This window comes from Carettochelys insculpta, chromosome 10, assembly GCF_033958435.1.
Source record: "Carettochelys insculpta isolate YL-2023 chromosome 10, ASM3395843v1, whole genome shotgun sequence".
Lineage (NCBI taxonomy): Eukaryota > Metazoa > Chordata > Testudines > Carettochelyidae > Carettochelys > Carettochelys insculpta.
The window spans coordinates 48,213,845-48,232,613 of record NC_134146.1 but is presented as its reverse complement, the minus strand read 5'-3'; the positions used below and the strand labels follow the sequence as shown (position 1 = coordinate 48,232,613).

Here is an 18,769-nt window from a genome sequence, read left to right as displayed (position 1 = left end):
ACACCCCAACAACCCTCTCCTAACAGACTGTTTGTGATTCTCCCCAGGTGGCCATAATGTAACTATCTCGCTGCAGTCAAGGACAGGACATACTCACATGCCTTCAGTGGTGGGGGTCCTGGTCTTCACCCAGTTCTGGTTCTGGTTCCCCTTGTCTCACTTCTTGTCGTTGGCTTACACCCCAACCTGTGTCATTGGCCTTAACAAGGACCTTAAGGTATGTGTTTCCGTGGCTGTTTCAGCAGTCTGATGAGAGATGAAATGCTTGATGGTGTAGCTGCCTGCAGTTCCATTGTAACCACCACTCACTAGTGCTCTGCAGTTGGGTTTGGGACGATGGGAAGGAATCTTACAGGCTGCAGGCAGCACAAGGATCAGGTGTTCTGCACGGTGCTAAGAGTATCAGAAGCAGAACGTCTGTAAAGAATTGCTGGTACAAAGAGCAAGGCCTTTCCTAATGGTGTTCGTTACATCACCAATGGAATGGTCTGTCCGTTTTAATTTCCTGGGGTCGTTAACGTTGCACCAGTGGCCCTGTGCCTGGCCTCTGCCTTAGCTTTCTAGTTTACACCCTTGTCATTCTGAGCACTGTCAGCTCATCTACGGAGAACCTGTGGACGGCAGCCAGGCAGAGCTTGGGCACTGTCCAAGTTTAGGAGCCTTTTTTAAATGCTGATCCAGTTGAAGTAGCTTCAAATACACTGGTCCTCAAACTTCTCACCTTGCTCCCTCTTAACTCTGTCCAGGAGATTGGGGCCAGGAGCGGAACCGCAGTCTGGGATGGGGTAGAAGGCACGAACGGGGTAAGGGGGCCAAAGCTTGGGCCCCAGCTGGGGGAAGGGGAGCAGGAGCAGAGCCTTAGCTGAGGGCAGAGGCCATTGGTGCAGGACAGACAGTGCAGGCACCTGGCCCCCCACAAAGAGTGGCCTGAGTCCTAGCCATACCCCATTAAATGTTCCTGTGTTCCCACCCTTAGAGGACCTCTGTTCTAAAAGGCTGCATGGCCATCATGACCTAGCTGCTTATTGTATAAACTTGCCTCCTTTTGAGGAGAGAGAGAAATCCAGGGTGTGGCACTGTTATAGCTATGGGGGAGCTATAAATGTCCTGTAGTCCTTGTGAATGGCCAGCGGAGTCCAGTTGCAAGAGGAAAGAGTTCCAGAGATCTGCTGACTGCACTGTGCCCATTGAAACACTGTAGTGTGCTTTGGTTACTGTGCATTAAGACCTCTTCACGGGCTGTAGCGTAGGATGGGCCAGGAGGTGGTTGTAGAATTATCCACCTAGCTAGCCAAAGTGTGGCAGAGTGGGAAAGCTCATTTTAATCAGAGCTGTTCCATTTGTGTGTGAGCCCTAGCGTTGACAGGGCTAATATTACCAAGAGTGGACAGTGGGGGTTGTTGCATTCAGTCCCTGTGGGAAGAGACCTGACCTGAGCATGAAACATTGCGTCATGTAAGCCCTTCGAAAGCTTTAAAGTGAAAGCTTCCCATTACAGAAGGCCTAGTGCCTCCTGGCTAATAACGTGGTGCTTCACTCTGTGGGTTTGAAAAATGTGACTAAAATGTGGAAGGAGAGGAGCTGATATTTCACTCTGACGCTAGTGAAAATTGCTGGAAAATCATCCGTTTAGTTAACTGACTCTAAGTAGAGAGAGCCTGTGTGTTTTGCAGTTTGTGCTGCAGTCTCCGCCTTTGTAGTGGGAAAAGCTGTTCATGCTCAGCAGCCTGTTTTACAGGCTTATTTCTGTGCATTGGCATACTGCGTTTATCTGGTTTGGGTTCCCCCCTGTCTCTGTTTTGTGTTGGTCTCATGACAGGGAGAGGAAACCTTACAATTTCAGGTTTTCTTGTCAAATGGTGCAAATTTCATTAAAATATTAATAATTACTAAACCCAAACAGTGAAAACGATGTAAACGTACACCCTTGAGGATTCAGAAGTGAGTCCTGAACGGGGACAAACTCTAGATTCTTAGGTACAATAGTAGGGAAAGGACTAATTAGTCAGCTAATTCTTCTCCCTACCTTGTGGCCCTTCAAGGGCTGTCCTACCCGCAGCCTGTGAAGTATTTATTGACTCTTCTGTTAATACTCAAGGGAGCAGAGAACACACCTGTTGCAGAGCTGGCATAGTAATGCTGCCCAAGTCCTGTCATTTGTTTGTTGTTGCAGTGAAACTTAATGCTTTAAGACCAGGGCTTAAGGTCAGCTGGTGCTGTCTGGAACCCAGCTCTTGTAAAGGTTTTCCTGGCTCTGAGGGCTAGGACCTGGTTTCAGGACCCCAAGGCTGAAACCTTTAGCTCTAGTGCCCCTTCTGCAGCATTAAAGCCCTGGTGTACACCCCCCTCACACGCATACAAACTTGGTGCAGGGTAGACACTCTGAGCTTTCCCCTCCCCCGTCAGTCTGATAGGTAGAGAGAAGCAGGGGGCCTCTGGGAAATCCTTCAGTACTCCCTGGCTAAGACCCTGCATTTATTAAGGGGACCAGCTGAAGAACTCCCCAGGTACTTTCCATGATTGATTAACCACATCTCCCACTCAGCCAGAGGTCACTCTGTCTGCCCGGGTCATCCTCAGAAACTCATGTGAGGCACCTGGCCTACAGCCTCCATGTGGGGAGTCCCACATGGGTGCACCTTTCCCTCCATCCTGTTCCACACTGACGTAAAACCACTAAAGGAGAGCAGATTGAAATGCCAGCAATGCATAGACTGCACCCAGCTACATCAACAGCTTCATCCAGGAAGAGCTCTGGTGACTGTCAGGGAGAGAAGCACTTGGAAAGATTCACTGCCTCCATCGAGGGCCCCTGCTTTGTGAGCTCTGAGCTCCTCACTGCATCGGGATTCTGAACAGCCACAGGCATGGGAAACACCCTTTGTCTGCTCTGCCCCCTCCTGTCCAGGCCAGACTTAGCCTCCGTGACCCTGATCTGTCTCCTCAAGTTGACTAATGAAACTCCCTGGGCCCAGGAACGAAGCCGGCAGGTTTTTTGTTTTAAGGTGTCAAATAAAGCAGTGCAGGGCTCTGAGAATCTGGCGTCTCCCTGCTCTGCTCTCGGCTCTGGTTCCCTGAGAAACATGGGTTAAATTTAGGATTACTGTTGGTACAACAGAATCATAGAATCCCAGGGGCTGGAAAGGGCCTCCGGAGGTCACCGAGTCCAGCCCCCTGTCTAAAGCAGGACGAACCCCAACTAAGCCTCCCGGCCATGACTACCATCAAAGCAGTCCATGGGAATGGCCCAAGCTGCAGGGTTACAGCTCTTGCTGTCACTCAGCAGAATGCCAGAGCAGAGCCGTCTGTGCCACGGGACCATGTCTCCAGAATGTTCTCCTGTTCCATGTATGTTAGCATCAGAGGACTGCATCCTTCTGCGGGCAGCTGAGTGACTTCAGTGAGTCTGAAAGGAGCTTGGTTCAAAAGGCCATTTCTCTGTAAGATCCCCTATGGGTCCCCCTTGCAGTAGCACCTCTCAACTACTAACAAGGTGCACAATATGACAGACCCAGACCAGTTGGCTACAGGCCTGGAGCCAATTAAGAACATGCCTGAAACGAGTGGGAAAACAGGCTAACCAAAGCCCTTGCAGCCTATCAAGAACCTGCTTGGGGCTAGGTTAAAAAGGTTTCCCTGCAGAGAGGGTGAGGGGAGCTGAGGATTGGGAGTGAGGCAGTGTGCTGAAGAGAAGAAGGAAGGATGAGGTCAGGTACCAGAAAGAAGGTACTGAGAGGGGAGATGGGGACTAAGGCAGGGTTTCACCCCAAATCCATTGGCCAGCCTGTGATGAAGGTGGCTTTATAGGCTATGCCCCTCAGCCTCGAGTAAAGGGCCACAGCGAGCCTCTAAGGCAAGCACTAGCCATCCAGAAGCACAGCACCCCTAAGGCAAAGCTGGAGCTTTGCCACAACACAGTGTTGGCATTGGTGGGTTGGGCATTGATCCCAGATCTCTTGAATCTACAGCCAGTGCCACGAGCACAAGGCCACCGTTTCTCCGTCTGATTCCTGTGGCTGTTAGCTTTAGTGCTCTAATTAGCCCTGTGATTATTTTTTTAACCTGCTCAAAATTTGTCATATAAGTTGAACAACTCAATTTTACTGGCTAAAACCGTGAACGAGCATTTAAGGGTGACAGTCCTGAAACAAAGAAATTTCAAAAACCAAATGGAGAGAGAAATCTCTGAGATGCAATTTATTTGCAAATTTGACTCCATTAACCAAGGATTAAACAGAGACTGGGAGTGGCTTGGAACTTACAAAGGCAGTTTCTCTGCCCTAGGTGTTAACATCTCCACATTAGACTGAGAATGGGCCATAACACAACCTCCCCCCACCCCCCATCTGACCTGTTTTTCCTCTCTTCATACACACTACTAATAAAAGGGCCTTTTCCACCCTGACTGAATAGACCTTGTCAGCTCTGGCCCTCCCTTTTACTGGGACCCCACTCTTTAAATACCCTTCTGAAACCACTCCCCCACTCACGCATCTGATGAAGCGGGTCTTTGCCCATGAAAGCTTATGCTCCAAAATATGTTAGTCTATTAGGTGCCACAGGACTTCTTGTTCAGCTTAGATACAGTGATAGTGAGTGCACTGTAAATATTTGGATGGATAAATAGGAGGGCATTTGAAGGAACCTGTCTGGCCCTATCTGAGGGGGAGCCGGGGGGCGGGATGTAATGTGAAACCAAGAAGTGCAGGGCCAAAGATAGTGTCTAGTCTGCATACACTGATAAAGCTGATCCTGTTTTAGGCTTCCTGGCCAGTTTTGTGCCAAAGAGAGCTACAGCTGAATCATGAAAGCATCATACCAGTGAAGAAAAACCTGGATCTCCTTAGTGTACTGTGGTGTGCAGTCAGGTAGAGGAGGATAAAATGCTGTACCAGCGTTGACTTCTGTCATAATTGAATAACGATGTTACAGCTGAACGTTTGCCATGATGACAGCTTCCGGAGGGGGGAGAGGGAAGTTTTTGTACTTTCGATGATTTGTGTTTATCTCTGCAAGGAGGAAAATACCACCAAGGCAGCTGTTCTGATGATTTGTTCTTTCCTGTAACAATTCTTGCAAAAAGTCTGCTTGGTGTTTTTAGATGCCAAAAGTCCAGTACAGATCCAACTGTAAGCCCTCGACGTTTGCATATCCTGCCCCTTTGGAGGTGCCGAAGGAAAAGGAGAAAGAAAAGGTGGGTCAGCTCATCAGCCTGCTTTAGACACCATGTGAACTCACCCAGTACAATCGTTAACTTTCCCTGCATTGGCCTGTGGCAGTGTGTACCTTCAGGGATGTGACAAGCTTGTTGTTACCCTGAGGGTAACTCTGGCCACATAGCCACTTTATTTTCCTGCCTGACTTCTTTCCTTTCTCGTAACAACTGCACTAAACATACCGGGATGCTTTTCTCATTTCCACCTGAGCTTTGTGACATAGGAGGTGGCGGCCATAAAGATCGGCCCATTGGTTTTCAATTCACGCCTTTCTGCCTCTCTCGCTGGTGAGTTAGGAATCCACTATCCCATGTAACCACTGTGCTGGGATTGGACTGTTGCCTTTCTGCCTAGCTGGATGGACAGGAGAGCTGCTAGAGGAGTATTTACCACCAGCATCCTCCTCCTTTGCACATGCCATCCTTATGTTCCTCATTCCTCTGGCACTGACCCAGTGAGGTCCTGGTCCATGACTAAGGCTCCTCTGTGCAAAGGCGACACAAGCAGTGAATAAGGGCAAGAGTCCAAAGCCTACCATTAGCTAACACAATGCATTCATGGGCAGAGTCTCTGGGCCTGTGTCCTGCAAAAAGGTAAATGTCAAAATGGTAACATCCAGGTAAGAAAAGTAAGGTCCAGGCAGTTGCCTTTGGCAGCATAGGCGCCTTCACTAGACTGGCTGGAGGGCAGCTTCTGCACCCTTAGAACTTGGCAGTCACCCCCCCGCTTTTGCGGCTTGACAGCAGCAGGCAGCAGTCAGGTCTGTCTTGCTAACGTGTGTAGCATTTTGTGGAAATTGCTAAGCGGTTTAAGAAAACCAGACGCTTGAAGTGAGGGGTTTCTGGGTATAGAGAACTGAAACCTATAAAATTATCCCAAAGGAGGGGTAATAGACTACTACAAAACAGCTGTTTTTTGCCGGGGGATTGGACCAGGTTGCACACACTGGCAAGCGATATAAGTAATTTCAGTGTCAAGTACTTGTGGATGTATCCCTCCCTTTCCAAAATTCAAACCCTGTAGCTGATTCCGGCCCACCCTTTAGACTGCCCTGATATGGCACCTTGTGACCAGAGTTCCCTCTGATGTTTTCCATCCATGGGCAGAATAAATTTTGTTATGTGCACCAATGCATACGCCGATGTGCACCACCATAGAAACACACACTGCTGGCTGTGGGCGCTCTGGTAATCAGGTGGGCAGTGCCTGAATCTCTCCTGGGTGACCACCCAAGCACTCAGCTTACAGGGCGCAATGTCTGAGACTGCTCCAAAACCTGGAAGGAATGGCTAACCTTTCCAGAAGCAGGAACGGATAAGCAGGGCAGACGCAGGACTGTCTGCTGGCCCTGCGGCAGTGGCTGTGTGTAACAGTGGTGGTTGAGAAGATGATGATGTGGACTGTCAGAATGTCTCAAAAGAAGTTCAGCACAATTGTTTGAGTATGTAACTTTCCACATCCTGAGCACTTGCAGTGTGTCTGGCCATGCGTCCCAGTGACACACAACAGCTGTGTGATTACTGTAGCACTGGGGTGGAGAACAGGATTATGAATTCTGACACTGTCAAGATTCTCTACCAGCTTGATGTTGCTTTGCCACTGAAACCATGGGAGCTAACTTTTCGATGGTAATAATTCCTTATCACTGTTCCGATTTAAAGTGCCTCAGTAGGGAAGATGAAACAGTCTGAGTACACTCCAAATTAGGGAGCCGGCCTTCCTTTCTCATACACAGTCAAATCTGATCAATGTCCATGGCTCCCCTTTCCCCTGCTGCTTGCTGTTTTTTTTACTCGCACGTGCTGCTCTGTCTGCACTGTTCATAAGATAGTGGTTGGATAGTGGAGGTGAAAACTGGCACAGTGCTACCTCTGCTTTTGGTCTGCTTGCCTGGATAGAAGATGAAGCACTGCATTCAGGACTGAAACCATTCTGAACACCTTCTTTGTTGCAATGTCCAGGTTTCTACTGCTGTGTTGTCCATCACTGCAAAAGCCAAGAAGAAGGAGAAAGAGAAGGAGAAGGAGAAAAAGGAAGAAGAGAAAATGGAAGTGGTGGGTATAAGCCATAAATAGTAAATACTTCCAGCGAGTCTCTTTGGGGGTTGTGTGTCTGAGTACTGGCTCCCATGCACGTTTCTGTTCCCATTGTCACCCACGTTACAGTGGCTTCACAGAACAGTGTTCATGTGATTCAATTTATTTAGTAACACATCCAGGAACACGTTTCTTGTGGAGATGGGGAAGAAATTCCATGAAATTCCTTTTAAAAAAAAAAACAAAACAAGGAGTCCTGTGGTGCCTTAGAGACTAATAAATTTATTGGGACATGAGCTTTCAGATGAAGTGGGGGTTTTACCCACAAAAGCTAATACATTTGTTAGTCTCTAAGGTGCTATAGGACTGCTTGTTTTTGTGAAGCTACGGACTCACACAGCTACCCTCTGAATCAAATTCCTGGTTTTTTGTATCACTGATGACTTTAACCATCTTTCTTGTAGTAAGATGGGCAGTGGCTGCTATAGGTGCGTTTCTCAGACTAGTTCAGTTCTAACCCTGTTTCACAGCTTTGTTTCATTCTGAAAATATTCATCTTTTTAGCTATAATTGTCACGTGCTGATCTACCAGCGGGGGTAAAAATACTTTCTCCATTGTGAGCTGTTGCTGGATTTTATTTTTGCAGTGTGTAACCCTGACTCCAGTAGTAGTTCAGCTTTAGTGCACAGTCCTCCGCTGGTGTCATTTACAATAATTACAGTCACTTCCTTGGCGCTCTGCTGCTTTACCATCAGCTGGGGATTTGGTCTGAGAACTTGAAACTTTATATTCGAGTAGAACTCACTGGGGAGTATCTCCAGGAGAAAGCTTGTGGGACAGTCGATGGACTAGTTGGATTATAAGTGATTGCAACTGATTCAGAGAATATTCAGACAGCTCATATTCTTCACGTAGCCTGAAGAAAAATCATGAATCTGAGATATCTCAACGTGCAGTCACTGCTGCTGAAATAGTCTGTGAGCAGGAAACTGGGTCATACTGAAAGTCAGCAAAAGACTCCTCCAAAATCTGGTTTAACATTGCGATGTGAAAACACCTTAGGTGTCAGGAACAATTGTAGATTCTGAATTTGTAGGGTGAAACATGGCAGCATTTCCCAAATGTGTGTGAATTCTGTAATCTTCAAATTCCATGGTTTTCCATTTCCAAATACCTCCCCTCACCCTCGCACAGGTTGGGTGCTGTAAAAATAACAGATGTTCAGTTAACCCAGCTTTGCAGAAACTCCTTGCGGGTAAAACAGTAGCAACTGCTGAGCTTGGGTTTCATTTTGCCTCATTCACCTTAATGAGATGTCACATTAAAGGCTATGGGTGCTTGGCCGAAGTTATGAAGTAGGGGCCGCTTTTTTACTCTGTTTAATTGAAAACAAAATAGTAGTTACATGTGGAAAAACAATAGTGGAACATGAAGTTGGCACACTTAAAATGTTCCTACAACCAAATGAGTGTGGAGAGATTTTGTGCTCACAGCAGAGGGTACAACTTGCAAAGCATTCATAGTGCTGCATTGGCCTATACAGCCTGAGAAATCAATGCAAGTTGGGTGTGTACAACATAGATAAGTTAAAGTGACTGCTGGGATCTTTTAACTTCTGTGTTTCTTGACCTTTTTACTGCACAGTGATAACAATAACAGTCATTGCATTGTAACAGCTTGATATACTAAGCAAAATGTGACAGGCAAATGAGCTGTCCTCCAAAGAGCTCTACAGTTTAAAGTGTCTGTGTCAGCTGCCTGAAAAGCATAAGCAGACATGGTGAATGGTCTGACAAAGAACAGCAGTAGGACAGAGACTGCTGCTCCCTGCTGTGTTTGAGCTAACTTAAGGTTTCAGCTTTGGCCTGCGGGTCCTGGATGCATCTCTGGTGCTCCATTTTCTAGTACAGCTCTTCTGAGAGTTGCTGGAGTCCTTCTAAGTAATTGGCTGTTGTTAATGAACCTGGTGCCTGAGAGGGTGCATTCTGCTGTAATAAGAAGTGTCTGTTCTGAACCTTAAGCAGCTGCTTTCTGTAAGTACCTGGTTGTTGTCAGACCTCCGCCTCTCGTATGTGCCAGGTTGTAACATGAAGCCTGATTAAGTCGTCAACAAAAGTCTGAGTTCCACTGGAAGTGAAAACTTGAGATTTTCTGGCCATTGCAAGCTCCTGGAATCTGGATTACAGTTACAATGGTGTTCTGCTCTGGGGAACTCAGTTGCCTTGGCTTAACGTAAGCATTCACTGTGCATTGTGATAGGGAACTAGCCCAATTGACTCCTTCATCTAAGAAGAATGTCCCTTAAACAAGCTTTTGACTTACTGCTTGTGCTGTAGGGGTCAAGTAGCACGTTTGACCCCAGCCTCAAATGTGTGAGGGTTGAAGGCTGTAGTTACACCACATGGTTTTCTTGTGTTTTGTAGGATGAGACTGAGAAGAAGGATGAGAAAGAAAAGAAAAAGGAGCCTGAACCCAACTTCCAGCTGCTGGATAACCCAGCCAGAGTGATGCCTGCTCAGCTGAAAGTCCTCACCATGACTGAGAGTTGCCGATATCAGCCTTTTAAACCAGTAAGTGCAGCCTGCTCTATGCAAGCCTGACACCATGTTCTCACACTCAGAGTTCCTGGCAGACGTGACAGCTTTGTGGCTCCTGAGAATTAAAACTATAACAGCTAGTGTCTGTATTGTATTATAGAGGCCAGATGACATCACCATCTCCCTTTTTTATGTCCCCTCTCTCCTCTTCTCCCCTTGTTTCAGGCATGTGGTGGTGTTGGAAGGCAGTGCTTCTCAAGGGCCATATAATGTCCCAATGCTGTTTCATTACGTTCTCTTACTCCCATGATGTCCAACACGCTAGCCACAAGCCGCATGTGGCTGTTTGGCTCAGTGAGTGTGGCTAGTTTTCTGTCACTCAGAAACTGATCAGATACTCTCATTGACTTGACTGAAACCCTCGTACTCTGAGTGGTGCAAAGGTCATCTACAAGTCTCCTCCACTTCACTCTGTCTCGGGACAAAACTAGCTGACCCCAGGAGCATCCCAGTTGTCCTTCAGTCTTAGCAGATCTTCTCATTGTCCGAGGTCGTCTTTCCTTGTGGGTTCTATGTGAGAGCCTGACGGACTCTGCTGGATGATGGTTTTCTGAGAGTGTGGCGTACCCATCCCCACTTTCTTCTCTTGATCTGAACATCACGTGGTTCTTGTCCTGCTCAATTCCAAAGCTCCTTGTTTGTGACGAAGTCTTGCCATTTTATGCAAAGTGTACCTCAGGTATCTGTTCACGAATTTCTGTAGCTTGTGACTTGAAGGCTTTTTAGTACACCAGGTCCAGCAACCGTACAAGAGCCCATTTCACATGTGTGTTGAAGATCCCGTTTTGTCTTCTCAGGTATTATTTGTGAACTCCGTATAGGACAAAGAGTGTTGAATGCAGCTGTTGCATTGACACCGAATAGACATCTCATAGGAACATGGGAATGGACCCATCCTCAAACTGCATAATCATTTGAAATCATTGCAAACTGAAGCCTAAATCCAAAACTTGTATAGTCACTGTACATTTAGGGCTGACCTACAGATGCCTTCTGTCTTGCCACTCCTGCATAGGTGCCAAGGTGAAAAGATGGCCAGATTGGAGTGTTCCCTTGTGAGCAATACTGGTGAAAGGTTTGAGAATGAAGATTTGTGCTGAAATATTCAGAGACGAGAGTGTGTTCAGTCTAGATAACAGTGTACAGATGCTGAAACTGTGGTGTAAACAGCGAGTAGGGAGCGTTTTTTCTCCTTAACTGGGGAAAAACAGGCAGTCAGGGGCCCCCACTGCTGCCACAAAAACTTTCACTTTGAACAGGAAAAGCTGCTCTGAGGGAGTTGTGGAAGCTGCACCAGTGGAGCTGTTTGAGACTGGCCTAGGCACTCCAGGGCAGCGGTGGCTTGGGAGAAAAGAAATGTGCCCTGCCATGATGCACAGAAGGTCACTGCAGTCCTGTTGCTTTTTTGTAGTGGTGGGAAATGGCTACTGGTTATGGTTAAGGATGCCAGTGGGGAACCTCATGGAAAATGTAGCATAGGGCCTTGTAGCACTCACTCATGCTCCTTGTCCAGGGGCTGATGTGCACTTCCAGTCATCTCCTCCCAAGCTGCTGGACCTGGAAGGGCCATTTTAGCAGTGCTAGCAGCCTGCACTCTACTTAGAACAGAAGGCAGTGGTCTGTGCTCCCAGCTGTCGTCCCTGAGGTCAGAGCTGGGAGAACGTGCATTCCACCAGCAGCAGCCATGTTTTGTAGGGTGGTTCTCAGATGCGTTTAAGGGACTTGAAGCTCTTTCTTGTATGTTGTGCTCACTTGAGTTTCGATCTTCGTATGGCTCTGTCTTACAGATTCGTTGTCAACGCCATGATATTCGTGATTGCTTGTGCTGGGATTTTATTACTGTGCAGTGGGTTGTGTGCACATTGGTGTTTTTACTGAATTAAATGCATTTTTCCACTGCACCTGACCTCAAAATCTTGGTCCCTTGTTAATACGCGAGGAGAAAGGCCTCTTTTGGAACAAAGGGGAGATCGAAAAGACCTGTTAGTAATAGCCGTCTATTTTGTGATGGGCTGTGGTACGCTGGAAGGCTAACGAACACATTGTCATACTACGAACACCAAGTAAAACTCAGCTGGCTTTTGTATCTGTGCAAGAGGTGGATGAACCTGGGGTCTCCTGATGTGTAATCGTGCAAGAATGTGCTCCCAGGAAATGCATTCTCCTTTCCAGAAAATGGGTTCATGTTCTTACTTAGCTTGCGTTTACTGGTATTTCGTCAGCTCGTGCAAACTGTGTGAGAACACCATCCACTTGGAGAGCAACTTCTTTAGCACAGCTCTGAAGGGTGGGTCTTTCCCAGCACTCGAAGAGAAGTGGGTGGCTCAGTTGACTTACTGACCTCACTGTAGCAGCTGCCTAGCCCTGGGCAAGCTCAGTCCTGCACGTGAAGTGTTCCTGCGCACACCATCACCAGCCCTAAACTGAGCTGACACATGCGAAGGTGTGTGCGTTGTCTGCTCCTGGAAATGAGACCCCGGGCCCGAGACAGCAGGGCAGTAAAGACATGGCTGCCTTTCAGGAGGGAAGCATGCAGCAAGAACTGCTGCAGCCCAGCTTGGTGCGTTATCAGACAGCAGTGGAGCCTTAAGGACAGCATTGGCCTGAAGCCTCAGTAGGAGGCCTTGCTTAAACCAAGCCACCCCCAGAACAGAACTAATCTGTGAGCAGCATACTGGTTCATCACCTGGCTCTGGGTGTGGATGGTTTGCTGAAAGAATGGAGCAGTGTATCTCTTGCCATGATGGAGCGGTTGAACCAAGATGGCTTCCCAGCTGTGTCACAGAAACGTTAAAATCCAGACTCTGCTGGTGAGGGCCTCAGCAGGAAAGGTCTCTTTGAGGTGACGATTATGCCCTGGAGTTCAGCTATGGGCAAGGCTCATATTCCGGCCAGGCCCCCAACACAGTGCCCATGTTTCTGTACCTCCCCAGGCAGCCACTGACTTTCAGACGTTGGATGTAATGTTTGTAATTCTTCTTTCGTCTTGGGAGGTTCTGCTAATGGGCATCTCAGTCAAATGTGGCTCTGATTTTGTGGGCCTCTCGGGTAGGTTTAAGCCAAGCTCCGACTCTGCTTTGTCCTGCACAGACGGAAGCTCATGAAACAATTTTGTGTGTTGATTTTTAAAGTCACATGGAAAGGGCTGGATTATAATAACTGCATAAATCCACAGATCCAGATGTCCTCTTCCAGTGAGCTGCGTGGGAGATAAGGGTAGAATAGAGGTAGCTTAGAATGGCCGTTTATATCATTAATATGCAATGCCGCCGGCTGGGTGGCACCTAGACACAGCAAACTCCCACTTAAACAGGGGAGAAAAGGCAGTGTTCCCATAGAGGCCCTTTTCCCAAAGGTGTGGCTGGCAGTGTTGTACCATACTCCAGTGATCTGGCAAACTCCGGCTCTTACAGAGGGAACAAATGCGGCAGTTAGGGAACCTTCACCAGTCAGACCTCAATCCTCATGTGCCAATCTAGGGTCCCCTATCAAAAGCACCTCGGTGAGCTCAGCCACTGTGGTTGTGCCTATAAAGTAAGGCGTTGCAAGGTGGTAGAAAGGTACCAAACCACGGAGGGCTTTTTAGATCCAGTACCATGCCGTGCATGCAGGAGCACATGCTATTGACATGGGCATAGATCCATAGTCACTGTCACTTATTCCATTCTTCTTGTTACAAGGCTAAGGTAGGAATGACTGGATGTCTCTATTCAGAGTTTTTCATTAACACGATGACTTTAAACCTACTAGCTTCCCATCTGGGTCATAAACATCTGAGAAAATCTAAAGCTTCCAAGTATGTTTTGATAAATTGATGCATTACACCCTCCCCTCCTGTACCTTTCACATGTTATCTCCAACCTTGTGGCATGACACAGTACATATGATGGGAGAACACTGTGCTTTCATTGTGTCAGAACACAGCAAGCTGTTCTGATCCCTTGTTTGAGTAGAGCATTCACACTGATGGGGTGATTGTAACCCAGGGCACTTTCTGTCGTAGGTCAGGGACAATCCTTCAGGAGACAGAGGTGTTCTCAAATGTCTCTAGGCACTAACGAGAAGTCTGTGGCTCCTTATAGGTTTAGATATTTTGGAGCGTAAGCTTTCATGGGCAAAGACCTGCTTCGTCGGATGCATCTGATGAAGCAGGTCTTTGCCCTCGAAAGCTTGTGCTCCAAAATATCTGTTATTCTATAAGGTGCCACAGACTTCTTGTTGTTTTTGAAGGTACAGACTAACTCAGCTCCCCCGCTGATTCTAGGCACTAACCCATTCCCTGCACTTGGCTTCTAGCTTTCCATTGGGGGCATCATCATTCTGAAGGACACCAGTGAAGATACGGAGGAGCTGGTGGAACCGGTGGCAGCCCACGGCCCGAAGATTGAGGAAGAGGAGCAAGAACCTGAACCACCAGAGCCTTTTGAGTACATTGATGATTAGGACCCAACGGTATGATGCACTTCTCTAGCTTCACTGCCAATGGGTGCAATAAAAACTCCATTGTCAGAAAGCCCTGCGTTCTTATGTTTTCTCTCTTTTTCCAGGGGTCCTTGTGTGCTTTTGTGCCTGTGTGCTGATACAAGTACATTACACTGATTTTTATTTCTTTAGGAGATTGGTAGCAGTAGACATTGAAATCCTCCTATGTGTGTAATACATTTCAGTAGGCCGGTAGGGAGTCGGATGCCTCTGTTGTATACTACGTGACTCCACCCTCATGTGACTGGCCAGAGCAGACTGTGAAGGCATAAGGAGACCTCAGCCAGTCTTGGGTAGAGATTACCCCCTTGTGCAAAATTATACCGTAGTGTTTATAGTGACTTTGTAATGTGCACCCTGTGCAGGGTTCCCTGTAAGCTGAGCACTTGGGCAGCCACCCAGGAGAGATTCAGATGCCGCCCATCTGATTAGCAGAGCGCCCGCAGCCAGCAGTGTGTGTTTCTAATGGTGCTGCACATCCCCGCTTGCGTGGGTACACATAACAAATTTTTTCTGCCCATGGATAGAGAAGAAGAGAGGGAACCATGACCCTGTGCACTAGGTTTGCTGAGAACACCATGCTGAGTTTTTCGGAGAAGAGGGAAGTGTTTTCTGTGATTGGGAGTCATCACCCATGTTGCATTCAGCTTCACAATGGCAGCATTAGTTGACAGGGAAAGGGTTGCTCTCCGTGACCTGAGCCTTGTTGTCCCAGCAGCTCATGATTGGGCATAGAGACCCAAGCCACACTCGCCTTCTGTGGTCATATCCCTGAGCTAAAAGGAACAAGCTGAAGTTCACATACTCCAGGCATTTACTGCAGGCTCCTTCATAAATAACATGGGGCGCGTACATGGCTGAACTGACGTGCCCATTTGTTGCTGGGAATCGGAATCCAGTTGCCTTGTTTTTGAACGCGGGGTTAAAATACACGTCCCGTAAGAGCAGAAGTAATTCATGTGGAATGCTGATCAGTCAGGGTGCCTAGTTTCTTGCCAAAAACTGAATGATGCTCCGGCATGCCTGACGCAGTGCCAGAGCCAGATAATCTTAGCCAATTTGAGATTCTTGGGAATGGGCAGAAGGTGGCCTCAGCTAATGTTTTTGTCTTTCCGATCTCTGTCTCCAGGTCCAGCTCCCATAAAGAAGATGCTTTGATACTGAAAACACATGCAAGGAAATTCCTATGGAGACCTACCATTCAGTGCATGCAGCATCACCTCCATGCTGATCTAAGATGGTCTGGGGTTTGAGTGCAGAAAAGGTCTATGCTATTTAGTGTACTCTTTGACAACACTTCATTTTCAAATAAATATATTAAAACCTCTTGGTGGAAAACCTGCTTTTGTTTTGAAAACTTTATTTAAAGGAGAGAGAGGTTTGTCAACTTCCTGACACTGGAACATACAGGTTCTGATTGTCTTCTAACTTCCTCCTCTTCCTGTATTAAGTGGGTTTCCCATAGTAGGTGTGCCCAACTGTATCCAATGCTGCTGGCAGGCTTTAACCTATGGTACAATCAAACAGGGATGGCTTTTAAAAATGACCCTTGGACAGTTGTCCCTTTTTAAAATACTTGGTTTGGCCAAGAGATGCCAGTAAATCCAGGCTGACTCGGTCCTGGCACTCATCTGATTTCGTTTGTTCTGCCCTGTTCTCCAGCATCTTCCCAGAGGGGTTTGCGAAGTTGACCCTCATTGACTTAAGCACGGCAGTCATCTTCACCAGGGTCGTCCAGGTACAGTGGTGAATCTCTGCTGGTCTCCTTGGTCTGCTACAAAGGCCCTGAGCGCACACATTGGGGGAAAAAAGGTGCTTCCAGATGTCCTTCTTTTCCTTTGCACCACAGCCAACTATGTCTTGTTTGCCTTGATTCCTTTCTCCCAATATGGAAATGTGGCTGGTTTAACCAGGAAGCAGAAGGTGCACTTGGAGCTTGTTGGGGTGAAGTCAGATACGCAAGGTCTCCTTGAAAAGTGTATCATTGGTCAAAAACGTATTTATGGCTGGGAGTATGGAATTTGCCTCACTCAGAAAGCATGAACGCAACTCTACTATTCACTGTCTGAACTGCTAGGCTTCAGTTCGTATGCCTATAATACATTGGCTTACAGTACAGTCAAGCCAGAGAACCTCAGACATGGCCAACTGTAAAACACTCCTGTGTAGTGTCCCTTGTAACAACTGGCACTTAAAACCTGGCAAAGGTTTTATTATGTACAGTGCATCCCAGGTGAACTGAATGGAAAAAATCCTGTGCATCGTAGCAAGGTCTGTAAAATATTTAAGACCAATCCTCCATGTATATAATTTATTCCAGTGAGACGTTTATTAATTCCTCCATTACTAGACCAGTCAGCTATCTTTTCTGCAGGATTAAAGTGGCAGTTGGTAGAGGCATGTAAAATATACCCGTCAAAGTGAGCAGAAAAGTAGCATCTGTTCATCAAAAATTTAATCAGTATTCAGCAAGGCTATGAGCATCATTCCTTAAAGCAGTGCGGATAGTTTTTTTTCCTAGAGTCTGGACCTTGACTGTACTTGAACAAAGGAGTTTGGACCTTGACAAAAAAATTGTCTACGCTGGGTCTGTGTAAAACCTTATTGTACATGGAAGAACAGAAACAAAGGGAGAATCCCTGCACAAACTGTTCGAATCCAAAGCTGAGCACAGATGTCGTGGCGCAAGAAATAAAGGAAAAGATTAACACTGAGTTATTGAATGTGTAATGGAGGGAATGGCATGAGCGTAAACAGCAGAATGAGGCGCTTCAGTGCTCAGGGGAGAGAGCCTCTGAAAGGGTAGCATGGTTTTTACTGCTGTGTATTTTTTTATTAGGCATCCTTGCAAAGTATCTAAAGCATCTCACAAATGCCTTTCATCTTTAGCGCTCTAAGCACTTTGGAAAGGAGGTCAGTGCCGCTTTACCCATTATACAGATGTGGAAACTGAGGCATAAAGCGGTGTCAGTTACTTGCTCAAGGTCACCCAGCAGGCCAGTGACAGAGCTAGGAATTGAACTCAGGTCTCCTGTAGCCCCGTGCATTGTGCTGTATTGCCTCCCTGTAATGGCTTGAGCCTCATCCATATGAGAAAGGGAGGTATTGCCTCCATTATACAGATACAAAAATTAAGGCACCAGAAGGCATAGTGACTTTCTCAAGAGCATTCAGGCCGTATGTGGCAGTTCAGGAAGAGAGCCCAATATCCTAATTTCCATTCCCTTAGCCAGAAGACCATTCTTCCGTCCCATATCAGCAACTGCCCACAGATGAGCATTGGGTACATTTTAGGCAATCTTTCTACCCATCCGTCATCCAGTCTGTGAAATGGAAAGGAGTTATTCTTTGGAAGTGCTTTGAGGCAGCTGTGGTTTTGAAGACGTCTGAGAGGAGTCAGAGAGTGATGCCATGCTGATCAGCACAGCAGCAGGAACAGGACTTTCACAGAAGGCAGCTTGATAGGATTATTCACTGCCCCGTATCTATTCTTTACTCTTAACGAGGCTTTGCATTTGCCATTGAAACCCTCTACTGCTGGCTTGCAAAATCAAGTGTTCATGCCCCGGGCTACAGTCTGTTTCTTTGGGTTTGCCTGCGCAATCTGTGCCAAGCTGGAGTGTGAATCTATTCTGCGTTACCCTGTTGCAGATGAACTGTCCATGTTTGGAGATTTTTGATGTCTGTTCTAGTTCTATGTCTATTCATTCTTTGTCAAAGAGTGTTTGCAGTCTGTCCTATATACATGGTCTGTGGGTGTCGTTGGCACATGATGGCATATATGATATTAGTTGAGGAACAGGAGAATGCGTCCGTGATTCTGATACCAATTTGGAATCCCAAAAGAAACTGCACTATCTACTTAATGAACTACCTGCTTCTACTCGGGACCTTATTCACTCAGACACACCATCTGGATTATTCTATTTACTTCCCAAAATCCACAAACCTGGAAAGCCCGGCTGCCCTATCAGACATCAGGCAAACACTCTTCAACAAAGAATAAATGGACGTACAACAGGCATCAAAAATCTGCAAATACACAAACCCATCAGCCAGCGCTTTGGTGAAGTGGGCCATTCCGTTAAAGACCGGAAAGTTTGTGTTCTACTGAAAAGGGATTTTAACAACCGTCTACAGAGGGGAGTACTCAGAACTAACATTCGTGTTCAAATTCGACATGTTAACACGTGGTTTGAACAGGGACAGCAATTACCTGGCCCATTATAAGGACTTTTTTACATACTTTGATGTTTTATCTAACTCTAAACTTCCCCACACACTTCGCTGTCCCTCTGCTCTTCTGATTTGCCAACCTTGATAACCATTTTTCTGATATGTCAACCCTGATAACAATTTTTGGACGTTTGTGCTTTATATAGTGAGTCTGTGCTGGTGAGGCTATGATCTGAAGAAGTGGGTCTGTCCCACAAAAAC

General features: G+C 46.8%; 1 protein-coding gene across 1 annotated transcript in view; it reads left to right on the top strand.

Moving 5' to 3' along the window:
* Window positions 1-15,658, top strand: part of PSMD1 (proteasome 26S subunit, non-ATPase 1) — a 129,336-nt gene extending 113,678 nt beyond the window's left edge. The window contains exons 20-25 of the mRNA XM_075004294.1: window positions 48-217; window positions 5,102-5,194; window positions 7,178-7,270; window positions 9,677-9,823; window positions 14,147-14,302; window positions 15,462-15,658. Coding sequence (XP_074860395.1) covers window positions 48-217; window positions 5,102-5,194; window positions 7,178-7,270; window positions 9,677-9,823; window positions 14,147-14,293 — 650 coding nt within the window. The 3' untranslated portion in view covers window positions 14,294-14,302; window positions 15,462-15,658. The remainder of the gene's footprint in view (window positions 1-47; window positions 218-5,101; window positions 5,195-7,177; window positions 7,271-9,676; window positions 9,824-14,146; window positions 14,303-15,461) is intronic.
* Window positions 15,659-18,769: the final 3,111 nt, after the last annotated feature.